The sequence below is a fragment of the Pseudophryne corroboree genome, chromosome 6 (assembly GCF_028390025.1).
Source record: "Pseudophryne corroboree isolate aPseCor3 chromosome 6, aPseCor3.hap2, whole genome shotgun sequence".
NCBI lineage: Eukaryota > Metazoa > Chordata > Amphibia > Anura > Myobatrachidae > Pseudophryne > Pseudophryne corroboree.
The window spans coordinates 289,195,622-289,210,428 of NC_086449.1; the positions used below are offsets into that span (position 1 = coordinate 289,195,622).

Genomic DNA, 14,807 nt, shown 5'->3' on the forward strand with positions numbered 1-14,807 from the left:
TCTTTGCTCCCACCTCTGCATGACGCCCATAATGCATAAGGGGTTTACATGAATGCTAATATTGCATCCCTTTAACTTTAGTATTGGTTATTAAGAATGATCAAAATCCGCTCAACTTTTGTTTCTCCTGTCCTATCTGGGGGAGAAGGAATAGGGTGATCATGGAATTCTGAGAGCTCAACTCAAGTGGGGACAATAATATTGCGGTAATGGAAACCAAGCTGATCCTATTCCTTTGCACCTGTCAAGGCTACACTCCAGTGTTATTTTCAGTGCCGTAACTAGGTGTTTGTGCTGGCGGTGCCTGGCACACAGCGCATGTGCACTGAGGGCGCAGGACCGCCGGCAACACCGGCAGGTCCGCGCTGCTCAGTGCTTGTCTGCGGAAGCACTGTACCTGCAGCGGCGGATCAGGACGGTAGATGCTAGAATCAAGTGGGCTAAGGGACCTTTTCCATCTGGGGGAGGAGTAACGACACAAGGGGGAGGAGCTAGGCCAGCGGGATAGTTCCTCTACTATCCACGCCACCAACTATTACCTTTAGTAATCAGGTGGCGAGCAAAGCGGAGCGGAGCGAGCCACCGAGCCCGAAGCGTGGCGAGCGAAGCGAGCCCGCGAGGGTACTTTTCGGGTACCCTGTTCGCCCGTAGCTCCTCCCCCTGGTGACGTGTCTCCTCCCCTAGATACGTCAGAAGGTCCCTTCTCCCACTCCGAAATAGAATCAACCGGATCAGGACGCTGAAGTGATTGCCATATGTCCGGTCCGTCCTGCGCCTCCTCGTCTCCCAGGCCGCCTATCGGTGCTGAAAGGGGGCGTGACCATGGGTCCGCGATTAGGCCACGCCCCCGACATTGCTGTTTGGTCTCTCTGCGTACATCTCTGCTACAGCTCTCCTGGAGGTAAAGTTGGCGGGAGGGGAGGGGGGGAGGATGTGTGTGTGTGGTGTGACTGGAGGTGACAGACTGTGCATGTGTGTGTAGGGACTGTCTGCCATAATGTGTAATAAGGGGACGCTGTCTGCCGCAATGTGTAATATGGGGACGCTGTCTGCCGTAATGTGTAAAAGAGGGGACGCTGTCTACCGAAATGTGTAATAAGGGCACGCTGTCTGCTGTAATGTGTAAAAAGGGGGGTGCTGTCTGCCGTAATGTGCAATATGGGGACGCTGTCTGCCGTAATGTGTAAAAGAGGGGACGCTGTCTACTGTAATGTGCAATAAGGGCACTCAGTCTGCCGTAATGTGTAAAAAGGGGGGCGCTGTCTACCGTAATGTGTAAAAAGGGGACGCTGTCTGCCGTAATGTGTAAAAATGGGGGCGCTGTCTACTGTAATGTGTAATAAGGGCACGCTGTATGCCATAATGTGTAAAAAGGAGGACACTGTCTGCCGTAATGTGTAAAAAGGGGGACGCTGTCTGCCGTAATGTGTAAAACAGGGGGCGCCATCTACCGTAATGTGTAATAAGGGCACGCCATCTACCGTAATGTGTAATAAGGGCACGCTGTCTGCCGTAATGTGTAAAAAGTGGACGCTGTCTGCCGTAATGTGTAAAAGGTGGTCGCTGTCTGCCGTAATGTATAAAAGGTGGTTGCTGTCTGCCGTAATGTGTAATAAGGGGACGTTGTCTGCCGTAATGTGTAAAACAGGGGACGCTGTCTGCCGTAATGTGTAATAAGGGGATGCTGCCTGCCGTAATGTGTAAAACAGGGGACGCTGTCTGCCGTAATGTGTAAAACAGGGGACGCTGTCTGCCGTAATGTGTAAAAAGGGGACGCAGTCTGCTGTAATGTGTAATATGGGGACGCAGTCTGCCGTAATGTGTAATAAGGGGGATGCTGTCTGCTGTAATGTGTAATAAGGGGGACGCTGTCTGCTGTAATGTGTAATAAGGAGATGCTGTCTGCCGTAATGTGTAAAAAGGGGATGCTGTCTGCCATAATGTGTAAAAAGGGGGACTGGCTGCCGTAATGTGTAAAAAGGTGGACTCGCTGCCGTAATGTGTAAAAAGGGGTACTCGCTGCCGTAATGTGTAAAAAGGGGGACTCGCTGCCGTAATGTTTAAAAAGGGGGACGCTGTCTGCTGTAATGTGTAAAAAGGGGGACTGGCTGCCGTAATGTGTAAAAAGGGTGACTCGCTGCCGTAATGTATAAAAAGGGGGACTCGCTGCCGTAATGTATAAAAAGGGGGACTGGCTGCCGTAATGTGTAAAAAGGGTGACGCTGTCTGCTGTAATGTGTAAAAAGGGGACGCTGTCTGCTGTAATGTGTAAAAAGGGGGGTGCTGTCTGCCGTAATGTGCAATATGGGGACGCTGTCTGCCGTAATGTGTAAAAGAGGGGACGCGGTCTACTGTAATGTGCAATAAGGGCACTCTGTCTGCCGTAATGTGTAAAAAGGGGGGCGCTGTCTACCGTAATGTGTAAAAAGGGGACGCTGTCTGCCGTAATGTGTAAAAATGGGGGCGCTGTCTACTGTAATGTGTAATAAGGGCACGCTGTATGCCATAATGTGTAAAAAGGAGGACACTGTCTGCCGTAATGTGTAAAAAGGGGGACGCTGTCTGCCGTAATGTGTAAAACAGGGGGCGCCATCTACTGTAATGTGTAATAAGGGCACGCCATCTACCGTAATGTGTAATAAGGGCACGCTGTCTGCCGTAATGTGTAAAAAGTGGACGCTGTCTGCCGTAATGTGTAAAAGGTGGTCGCTGTCTGCCGTAATGTATAAAAGGTGGTCGCTGTCTGCTGTAATGTGTAATAAGGGGACGTTGTCTGCCGTAATGTGTAAAACAGGGGACGCTGTCTGCCGTAATGTGTAATAAGGGGATGCTGCCTGCCGTAATGTGTAAAACAGGGGACGCTGTCTGCCGTAATGTGTAAAACAGGGGACGCTGTCTGCCGTAATGTGTAAAAAGGGGACGCAGTCTGCTGTAATGTGTGATATGGGGACGCAGTCTGCCGTAATGTGTAATAAGGGGGATGCTGTCTGCTGTAATGTGTAATAAGGGGGACGCTGTCTGCTGTAATGTGTAATAAGGAGATGCTGTCTGCCGTAATGTGTAAAAAGGGGATGCTGTCTGCCATAATGTGTAAAAAGGGGGACTGGCTCTCGTAATGTGTAAAAAGGGGGACTGGCTCTCGTAATGTGTAAAAAGGGGGACTGGCTGCCGTAATGTGTAAAAAGGGGGACTCGCTGAAGTAATGTGTAAAAAGGGGGACTCGCTGCCGTAATGTGTAAAAAGGGGTACTCGCTGCCGTAATGTGTAAAAAGGGGGACTCGCTGCCGTAATGTTTAAAAAGCGGGACGCTGTCTGCTGTAATGTGTAAAAAGGGGGACTGGCTGCCGTAATGTGTAAAAAGGGGGACTCGCTGACGTAATGTATAAAAAGGGGGACTGGCTGCCGTAATGTGTAAAAAGGGTGACGCTGTCTGCTGTAATGTGTAGAAAGGGGACGCTGTCTGCCGTAATGTGTAAAAAGGGAACGCTGTCTACCGTAATGTGTAAAAGGGGGACTCTGTCTGCCGCAATGTGTAAAAATGGGGACTGGCTGCTGTAATGTGTAAAAAGGGGGACGCTGTCTGCCATAATGTGTAAAAAGGGGGACTGGCTCTCGTAATGTGTAAAAAGGGGGACTGGCTCTCGTAATGTGTAAAAAGGGGGACTGGCTGCCGTAATGTGTAAAAAGGGGGACTCGCTGCCGTAATGTGTAAAAAGGGGTACTCGCTGCCGTAATGTGTAAAAAGGGGGACTCGCTGCCGTAATGTTTAAAAAGGGGGACGCTGTCTGCTGTAATGTGTAAAAAGGGGGACTGGCTGCCGTAATGTGTAAAAAGGGGGACTCGCTGCCGTAATGTATAAAAAGGGGGACTCGCTGCCGTAATGTATAAAAAGGGGGACTGGCTGCCGTAATGTGTAAAAAGGGTGACGCTGTCTGCTGTAATGTGTAAAAAGGGGACGCTGTCTGCTGTAATGTGTAAAAAGGGGGGTGCTGTCTGCCGTAATGTGCAATATGGGGACGCTGTCTGCCGTAATGTGTAAAAGAGGGGACGCGGTCTACTGTAATGTGCAATAAGGGCACTCTGTCTGCCGTAATGTGTAAAAAGGGGGGCGCTGTCTACCGTAATGTGTAAAAAGGGGACGCTGTCTGCCGTAATGTGTAAAAATGGGGGCGCTGTCTACTGTAATGTGTAATAAGGGCACGCTGTATGCCATAATGTGTAAAAAGGAGGACACTGTCTGCCGTAATGTGTAAAAAGGGGGACGCTGTCTGCCGTAATGTGTAAAACAGGGGGCGCCATCTACTGTAATGTGTAATAAGGGCACGCCATCTACCGTAATGTGTAATAAGGGCACGCTGTCTGCCGTAATGTGTAAAAAGTGGACGCTGTCTGCCGTAATGTGTAAAAGGTGGTCGCTGTCTGCCGTAATGTATAAAAGGTGGTCGCTGTCTGCCGTAATGTGTAATAAGGGGACGTTGTCTGCCGTAATGTGTAAAACAGGGGACGCTGTCTGCCGTAATGTGTAATAAGGGGATGCTGCCTGCCGTAATGTGTAAAACAGGGGACGCTGTCTGCCGTAATGTGTAAAACAGGGGACGCTGTCTGCCGTAATGTGTAAAAAGGGGACGCAGTCTGCTGTAATGTGTGATATGGGGACGCAGTCTGCCGTAATGTGTAATAAGGGGGATGCTGTCTGCTGTAATGTGTAATAAGGGGGACGCTGTCTGCTGTAATGTGTAATAAGGAGATGCTGTCTGCCGTAATGTGTAAAAAGGGGATGCTGTCTGCCATAATGTGTAAAAAGGGGGACTGGCTCTCGTAATGTGTAAAAAGGGGGACTGGCTCTCGTAATGTGTAAAAAGGGGGACTGGCTGCCGTAATGTGTAAAAAGGGGGACTCGCTGCCGTAATGTGTAAAAAGGGGGACTCGCTGCCGTAATGTGTAAAAAGGGGGACTCGCTGCCGTAATGTGTAAAAAGGGGGACTCGCTGCCGTAATGTTTAAAAAGGGGGACGCTGTCTGCTGTAATGTGTAAAAAGGGGGACTGGCTGCCGTAATGTGTAAAAAGGGGGACTCGCTGACGTAATGTATAAAAAGGGGGACTGGCTGCCGTAATGTGTAAAAAGGGTGACGCTGTCTGCTGTAATGTGTAGAAAGGGGACGCTGTCTGCCGTAATGTGTAAAAAGGGAACGCTGTCTACCGTAATGTGTAAAAGGGGGACTCTGTCTGCCGCAATGTGTAAAATTGGGGACTGGCTGCTGTAATGTGTAAAAAGGGGGATGCTGTCTGCCATAATGTGTAAAAAGGGGGACTGGCTCTCGTAATGTGTAAAAAGGGGGACTGGCTCTCGTAATGTGTAAAAAGGGGGACTGGCTGCCGTAATGTGTAAAAAGGGGGACTCGCTGCCGTAATGTGTAAAAAGGGGTACTCGCTGCCGTAATGTGTAAAAAGGGGGACTCGCTGCCGTAATGTTTAAAAAGGGGGACGCTGTCTGCTGTAATGTGTAAAAAGGGGGACTGGCTGCCGTAATGTGTAAAAAGGGGGACTCGCTGCCGTAATGTATAAAAAGGGGGACTCGCTGCCGTAATGTATAAAAAGGGGGACTGGCTGCCGTAATGTGTAAAAAGGGTGACGCTGTCTGCTGTAATGTGTAAAAAGGGGACGCTGTCTGCTGTAATGTGTAAAAAGGGGGGTGCTGTCTGCCGTAATGTGCAATATGGGGACGCTGTCTGCCGTAATGTGTAAAACAGGGGACGCTGTCTGCCGTAATGTGTAAAAAGGGGACGCAGTCTGCTGTAATGTGTGATATGGGGACGCAGTCTGCCGTAATGTGTAATAAGGGGGATGCTGTCTGCTGTAATGTGTAATAAGGGGGACGCTGTCTGCTGTAATGTGTAATAAGGAGATGCTGTCTGCCGTAATGTGTAAAAAGGGGATGCTGTCTGCCATAATGTGTAAAAAGGGGGACTGGCTCTCGTAATGTGTAAAAAGGGGGACTGGCTCTCGTAATGTGTAAAAAGGGGGACTGGCTGCCGTAATGTGTAAAAAGGGGGACTCGCTGCCGTAATGTGTAAAAAGGGGGACTCGCTGCCGTAATGTGTAAAAAGGGGTACTCGCTGCCGTAATGTGTAAAAAGGGGGACTCGCTGCCGTAATGTTTAAAAAGCGGGACGCTGTCTGCTGTAATGTGTAAAAAGGGGGACTGGCTGCCGTAATGTGTAAAAAGGGGGACTCGCTGACGTAATGTATAAAAAGGGGGACTGGCTGCCGTAATGTGTAAAAAGGGTGACGCTGTCTGCTGTAATGTGTAGAAAGGGGACGCTGTCTGCCGTAATGTGTAAAAAGGGAACGCTGTCTACCGTAATGTGTAAAAGGGGGACTCTGTCTGCCGCAATGTGTAAAAATGGGGACTGGCTGCTGTAATGTGTAAAAAGGGGGACGCTGTCTGCCATAATGTGTAAAAAGGGGGACTGGCTCTCGTAATGTGTAAAAAGGGGGACTGGCTCTCGTAATGTGTAAAAAGGGGGACTGGCTGCCGTAATGTGTAAAAAGGGGGACTCGCTGCCGTAATGTGTAAAAAGGGGTACTCGCTGCCGTAATGTGTAAAAAGGGGGACTCGCTGCCGTAATGTTTAAAAAGGGGGACGCTGTCTGCTGTAATGTGTAAAAAGGGGGACTGGCTGCCGTAATGTGTAAAAAGGGGGACTCGCTGCCGTAATGTATAAAAAGGGGGACTGGCTGCCGTAATGTGTAAAAAGGGTGACGCTGTCTGCTGTAATGTGTAAAAAGGGGACGCTGTCTGCTGTAATGTGTAAAAAGGGGGGTGCTGTCTGCCGTAATGTGCAATATGGGGACGCTGTCTGCCGTAATGTGTAAAAGAGGGGACGCGGTCTACTGTAATGTGCAATAAGGGCACTCTGTCTGCCGTAATGTGTAAAAAGGGGGGCGCTGTCTACCGTAATGTGTAAAAAGGGGACGCTGTCTGCCGTAATGTGTAAAAATGGGGGCGCTGTCTACTGTAATGTGTAATAAGGGCACGCTGTATGCCATAATGTGTAAAAAGGAGGACACTGTCTGCCGTAATGTGTAAAAAGGGGGACGCTGTCTGCCGTAATGTGTAAAACAGGGGGCGCCATCTACTGTAATGTGTAATAAGGGCACGCCATCTACCGTAATGTGTAATAAGGGCACGCTGTCTGCCGTAATGTGTAAAAAGTGGACGCTGTCTGCCGTAATGTGTAAAAGGTGGTCGCTGTCTGCCGTAATGTATAAAAGGTGGTCGCTGTCTGCCGTAATGTGTAATAAGGGGACGTTGTCTGCCGTAATGTGTAAAACAGGGGACGCTGTCTGCCGTAATGTGTAATAAGGGGATGCTGCCTGCCGTAATGTGTAAAACAGGGGACGCTGTCTGCCGTAATGTGTAAAACAGGGGACGCTGTCTGCCGTAATGTGTAAAAAGGGGACGCAGTCTGCTGTAATGTGTGATATGGGGACGCAGTCTGCCGTAATGTGTAATAAGGGGGATGCTGTCTGCTGTAATGTGTAATAAGGGGGACGCTGTCTGCTGTAATGTGTAATAAGGAGATGCTGTCTGCCGTAATGTGTAAAAAGGGGATGCTGTCTGCCATAATGTGTAAAAAGGGGGACTGGCTCTCGTAATGTGTAAAAAGGGGGACTGGCTCTCGTAATGTGTAAAAAGGGGGACTGGCTGCCGTAATGTGTAAAAAGGGGGACTCGCTGCCGTAATGTGTAAAAAGGGGGACTCGCTGCCGTAATGTGTAAAAAGGGGTACTCGCTGCCGTAATGTGTAAAAAGGGGGACTCGCTGCCGTAATGTTTAAAAAGGGGGACGCTGTCTGCTGTAATGTGTAAAAAGGGGGACTGGCTGCCGTAATGTGTAAAAAGGGGGACTCGCTGACGTAATGTATAAAAAGGGGGACTGGCTGCCGTAATGTGTAAAAAGGGTGACGCTGTCTGCTGTAATGTGTAGAAAGGGGACGCTGTCTGCCGTAATGTGTAAAAAGGGAACGCTGTCTACCGTAATGTGTAAAAGGGGGACTCTGTCTGCCGCAATGTGTAAAAATGGGGACTGGCTGCTGTAATGTGTAAAAAGGGGGACGCTGTCTGCCATAATGTGTAAAAAGGGGGACTGGCTCTCGTAATGTGTAAAAAGGGGGACTGGCTCTCGTAATGTGTAAAAAGGGGGACTGGCTGCCGTAATGTGTAAAAAGGGGGACTCGCTGCCGTAATGTGTAAAAAGGGGTACTCGCTGCCGTAATGTGTAAAAAGGGGTACTCGCTGCCGTAATGTGTAAAAAGGGGGACTCGCTGCCGTAATGTTTAAAAAGGGGGACGCTGTCTGCTGTAATGTGTAAAAAGGGGGACTGGCTGCCGTAATGTGTAAAAAGGGGGACTCGCTGCCGTAATGTATAAAAAGGGGGACTCGCTGCCGTAATGTATAAAAAGGGGGACTGGCTGCCGTAATGTGTAAAAAGGGTGACGCTGTCTGCTGTAATGTGTAAAAAGGGGACGCTGTCTGCTGTAATGTGTAAAAAGGGGGGTGCTGTCTGCCGTAATGTGCAATATGGGGACGCTGTCTGCCGTAATGTGTAAAAGAGGGGACGCTGTCTACTGTAATGTGCAATAAGGGCACTCTGTCTGCCGTAATGTGTAAAAAGGGGGGCGCTGTCTACCGTAATGTGTAAAAAGGGGACGCTGTCTGCCGTAATGTGTAAAAATGGGGGCGCTGTCTACTGTAATGTGTAATAAGGGCACGCTGTATGCCATAATGTGTAAAAAGGAGGACACTGTCTGCCGTAATGTGTAAAAAGTGGACGCTGTCTGCCGTAATGTGTAAAAGGTGGTCGCTGTCTGCCGTAATGTATAAAAGGTGGTCGCTGTCTGCCGTAATGTGTAATAAGGGGACGTTGTCTGCCGTAATGTGTAAAACAGGGGACGCTGTCTGCCGTAATGTGTAATAAGGGGATGCTGCCTGCCGTAATGTGTAAAACAGGGGACGCTGTCTGCCGTAATGTGTAAAACAGGGGACGCTGTCTGCCGTAATGTGTAAAAAGGGGACGCAGTCTGCTGTAATGTGTGATATGGGGACGCAGTCTGCCGTAATGTGTAATAAGGGGGATGCTGTCTGCTGTAATGTGTAATAAGGGGGACGCTGTCTGCTGTAATGTGTAATAAGGAGATGCTGTCTGCCGTAATGTGTAAAAAGGGGATGCTGTCTGCCATAATGTGTAAAAAGGGGGACTGGCTCTCGTAATGTGTAAAAAGGGGGACTGGCTCTCGTAATGTGTAAAAAGGGGGACTGGCTGCCGTAATGTGTAAAAAGGGGGACTCGCTGCCGTAATGTGTAAAAAGGGGGACTCGCTGCCGTAATGTGTAAAAAGGGGTACTCGCTGCCGTAATGTGTAAAAAGGGGGACTCGCTGCCGTAATGTTTAAAAAGGGGGACGCTGTCTGCTGTAATGTGTAAAAAGGGGGACTGGCTGCCGTAATGTGTAAAAAGGGGGACTCGCTGACGTAATGTATAAAAAGGGGGACTGGCTGCCGTAATGTGTAAAAAGGGTGACGCTGTCTGCTGTAATGTGTAGAAAGGGGACGCTGTCTGCCGTAATGTGTAAAAAGGGAACGCTGTCTACCGCAATGTGTAAAAATGGGGACTGGCTGCTGTAATGTGTAAAAAGGGGGACGCTGTCTGCTGTAATGTGTAAAAAGGGGACACTGTCTGCCGTAATGTGTAAAAAGGGGACGCTGTCTACCGTAATGTGTAAAAATGGGGACTGGCTGTCGTAATGTGTAAAAAGGGGGACTGTCTGCCATATTGTGTAAAAAAGAGGACTCTGTCTGCCACGCCCCTATATATTTTTTGCGCGCCTATGCCGCGTACTGCCCCTGTTTTGCATGGGGGGGGGGGCACCGAGGCCGTTTCTTGCACACATCGCTAAAATGTCTAGTTACGCCACTGTTTATTTTGTACTGTCACTGTGAGCAGTGCTGGATTTCCTATAGGCAGTCTGTGCAGGCTCCTGAGACTCGGTTTGTTCTGACAGCCACCTGTTGCCACCATTTTGAATAATACCTTCCTTATCATAACACAGAATCTAGAGGCTGGGTGACAGGGATCTGCAATTTCTGATTATGCCCTGGGTCAGTGCTTGTGAAGACGCTGGCCCATCCGCTATACGGAGAGTGCAGTGTGGGCTGTTATTCCTGCTGCAATGTCTCTATTGGCTCAGCTTCAATGACAGACTAAGGCCCCCATTTATCAAGTCTTGGAGAGTGATAAATTACACAGTACCAACCAATCAGCTCCTAGCAGCCATGTTACAGGCTGTGTTTGAAAAATGACAGTTAGGATTGGTTGGTACTTTATCACCATGCAATTTATCACTCTCCAAGGCTTGATAAATGGGGGCGGAATTGTGATTGGTGGAATTATTGCCTCTGTATTACCTCTGTAAACAATGTCTTCTTAGATGTGAACAAATTTTGGGTTTGCAATTACACAATTATTTTTAGAACTACTTGTGACAATTATCCTCTGACCCCTTAGGCTTCATGTACCTGTAATATACAGTATGAAGAGTTTAGTTGGTTACAATAAATTGACCAGAATGAGCTTAAAAAACTGTGCTGCTAGTGCAGCAAACCTCACATTCTCTTCTAGATTAAATTGAGATTGGGGTAATCTAACAGAGTGTAGCCTAATGCTGGAAACTCTGGTGCTGGGTTGGGTAGGAAAGAGTATAATACCCCTTTCACACAGTGATTTTGACCTGGGAATTTGCAGGGGGAACCTGGTTGAACCTGGGTCCATTTTGTAAACCAGCACTAAGACTTTTTACCCCGAAGTGGGAACAGGCTCATACCAGTCCTCACTGGACATATTTAGACATTATTAGTGCTAAACACGTAGGATTACCTGCACAGTTTATTTTGCATGCATTCATTTTTTATATATGTATTTTCACATGTGTACTGTATTTCTCATGTTATTTCTTTCATGAATTCTCAGTAAAAGGCATTGCCACAGCATTTTGTTCACAAGTGTTCTTCCAGCACACATTATACATCACACACTTAGGGGTTGAGCGCAGTACAAAACCTCATTTACTTTGTGTAAAAGGGTCCACCCAGGTCAGAATTGCGACTCTGGTCACTACCAGGGTTATTCCCATGTCTGACCCGGGTTTCCTGCAGTGTGAAGCTTGCTACCCGTGTTTTCAGACCCGGGTTACCTTTCAAAGCTGTTGATTTGCTATGCACTCTGCTCCCAGCGCACTCTGTCCCCGGGGGTGATGGGATGCTGTGGAAGCCCTTCTTTATGGTGGCAGTCATTGAGATCCTAGCAGCTTACACTCCGCTCTCATAACTTATCCGAGCTGAGGCACTTCTCAGGCAGCAGCAGAGAATCCTGCCTTCTGACATCTGGGACGGAGCCTTTAGCTGTCACCAGACAACCAGGGCGCCCACCGTTTGGTCACTTACAGTACAGGCGTCACCAGTGGAAGTCAGGTGGGTGGGCAGAAGAGATGGTGCAGGGCAGATGCAGGCTATGTGTGAAAGGGGTGAACCGGGGAATAATCCGGGACCAAAGCGCTGTGTGAAAGGGGGATATGAGCTGTGACTTGGGTCCAACCCATGTTCAGACACCTGGGAAATAGAGGCTCCAACCCCCTGCTTCTGTTCTTTTTTTTAAACCCTGATATTACTGAAGTATCGATCTATATTGCAATCTGTACATTTAAAACATAAAATAAAAACTTTTCATACATGATGTAAATATAATTGTGATTCACTTAGCAGTGCACCCTCATAATGCATGACTGTCTACAGATTCTGGGCCAGATTTAGAGTTATACACTAATGCAATTGTGATTTTCTAGACTACGGAGCTGCTAATGTTAGCAAGTGAAGCTGCCGCTCAGAAATAAAATGAGACGCCCTCCACAGCCATCTCAACTCATTGCAATTGAGTACACAGTCACAGCCTTAATGCAAAAATTAATATTGACTGCTGGAGTAGGTCTATGGCTACACAGACTGGATGCGGCAGTAGCGATATAGGCACCATGTTTCTCTGCAGACATGATCGCAGCTGGCAGCATGTACATGTCCCAAAAACGGACGTGACACACCTGCGTTTTCCCGCCACTCCCTGTTAACTTCCCTATATGATCACTTCCTGTCAATTAATCTGCAACTGCGAGCGGACTTGCAAAGGCACCTTTATACATGCACAGTGTGGTGCATGCGCTGTCTGCCGATAGTCGCTGAACTGTGAGAACACCAGCATATAGGGGTATTCAGTTCTTGTCGGAAACTGCCATCTTGTCAGAAAGACGGCAGTTTCCGACTTTTTAAGGTTGGAAGGGGTTCCGACCTACAGTATTCATTGCCCCCTCAGATTTTCTGACAAGTCAGGAATTCCGACTTGTCGGAAAACATGGGATGGCGGAATAGCCGCCAATCCACGTGTTTTGTCGGAAGCGGCAGCCAATCCGTCAGGTTTTTGCCCCATTTCCGACAGTGTCAATCCGACTTTAATAAAAGTCGGATTGGCATTGTTGTGAGCGGCCAAATCCTTTCGGATTTGGCCTCTCATTGAATACTTTCCATTGGAAAGGATCCGACATCAATTCAATATACCCCATAGTGTACAACTCTGAATCAGGGCCTCTGTGCAGTAATATCACATACAGATGTAGCCGTGCTCATCTATGAGTACAGATGACGCGGCTAGTGTGCCTGTGAATGAATGGGAGAATGCCAGCTGCTTATACATGTGTAAGAGGCTATTTACCGTTTGTTCTAGTCATCAGTCTTATGCCATTCATACACCTGCAGTTATTTATACACTGTCCATCTATGTTTGTTGTGTACATCCAGATAGCTGTACCTTCTGTAAATGATTGATTTCTTATAGTTTATAGATGAATACATTACAATGTGAATTTATTTTACAATATGATAGAAATGTGTTTACTTGTAATATCTTGCAGGGTAAGAAACAGGACATTCCGCGTGAAGAACAAGGCCCAACAATCAAAAACTTGGATTTCTGGCCCAATCTCATTACTCTAATGGTCACTATTATTGATGAAGATAAGACTTCATATACTCCCGCTTTAAACCAGTGAGTATTTACATATTAACATTTTGCAATCATTATTTACTGCAGAGCTACAGGTGCTTGGGTAGGGTCTATTATAAAGTGTGTATTTAAAGAAAGATATTGAAGAGTAGTGGGCATTCTGAAACTACTACATTACGTTTAACAGCATTATACTGCTGTAAATCATATCATCCTAACTGTATGTGAAACAAAAAGGGGGGGACTGGACTGCACACCCTATTTTTAAACATAATGAGGTGCTATCATTCTAAGGGTTTTAGTACCATACAAGAAAAAGAAAAGTGCCGGTGCACACTCTTAGCGCTATTAACACTTACAGTATTGTCAAAATAATTTTGATAAACTCTTACAATTAACATGGAGTATAAGTGAAGTTCTTAACACAAATTTGGCCAAATATGTGAGCCCATCCACTGCGTCCAGGTGAACTTAAATGGGTCAGTAGAGATGTTAAGGACCCATCTATTGTAGTTCATTTAGGACATTGTGAATGGGCCCACATATTTGTGCTAAGAACTGCACTAATACTCCATGTTAATTGTAATAGTTATCATCAAAATTATTTTGACTATTAGTATTCTTTGTGCATATAGTGTGCATTGTGATTTTTCTTTTACTTGTATGTAAAACAAGCATGCAGTGATAGTGATCAGTAAGTATCCATGTCTGCCAAATGATGTTTAGGCCACTTCTCTAATTAGATGATTGCACATAAATACCAACTGGACATTTAAAATGCCATTATAAATTTTTTGGGGAATTATTAATCTTGTGAATGGTGAATAATAGATCATTATTGTAACTAATTTCATTAGTTAGATTTGAGTGGAATGTAATTGAAATCTAAAGGCTTTGATGAGACTACTAGAAGTTTGGAAAAAGTCAGTCCTATGAGGATGGCTACAAGGGGTGAGATATATCAAGTGAAAAAAAATGGTGAAGCCTCTAAAAACTGCTATTTTCGGAGGTCGGAGGATTACTGAATCACACATGTATATGAAAAGTGGTCTGCAGCAGATATCGGATAGCTAATGTACTCCTGTCACCTACAAGTAGGGAAGGCAGGACTTTTGTAAGATTACATAATATCATGAGATTGTGATCTAGTGATTTTACAAAATCCATTACTCAGATTATTAGATCCTGATATATTGACCCCAGAAGATCCTTTTTTTTTTTCATTCTCTTTCTTTGTGATGCACCTGCCAAATTAATGCTTGATAAGTCCTAACTAAAGGGCTTTGTTTCTTGATGTTAGTAATGTATTTCGCTGTGACATAGCAGTCCTCATGAGTGTTTATAGAGCTGCGATGTGGCCGCATTTATCAATTTCCAGAAAGTGTACATTTCCTGAGTGATGGTGTTGGCTGTTGAAGCCTATGAGCTTCTTTAAGCAAAAATCACTAGAGAGGGATCGGAGGACCACACATGCGTATACAAGCGCCGGGTCCAAAACCTGGAATCAACTACTTCGCCAAGACAAGCTGTTTATTGGAAGAGCTCTCCTGGCAAGAAGGGATAATACATGCCGACAATCACAAGTGACAGTAATTATCCGATGGCAGGGGAAGATGTTTGTAAGGTAATTGCAATAAAATTATACATCTTCCCTAGGGTTACCACCTCATCCATTTAATTCTGGACACATATTAATTACACAGG

At 46.7% G+C, this 14,807-nt stretch overlaps 1 protein-coding gene across 1 annotated transcript in view; it reads left to right on the forward strand.

Moving 5' to 3' along the window:
• The window catches only part of UNC13C (unc-13 homolog C), a 1,008,422-nt gene that overhangs the window by 550,640 nt on the left and 442,975 nt on the right, over positions 1 to 14,807 (forward strand). The window contains exon 19 of the mRNA XM_063926117.1: positions 13,012 to 13,145. Within this exon, the coding sequence (XP_063782187.1) occupies positions 13,012 to 13,145 (134 nt within the window). The remainder of the gene's footprint in view (positions 1 to 13,011; positions 13,146 to 14,807) is intronic.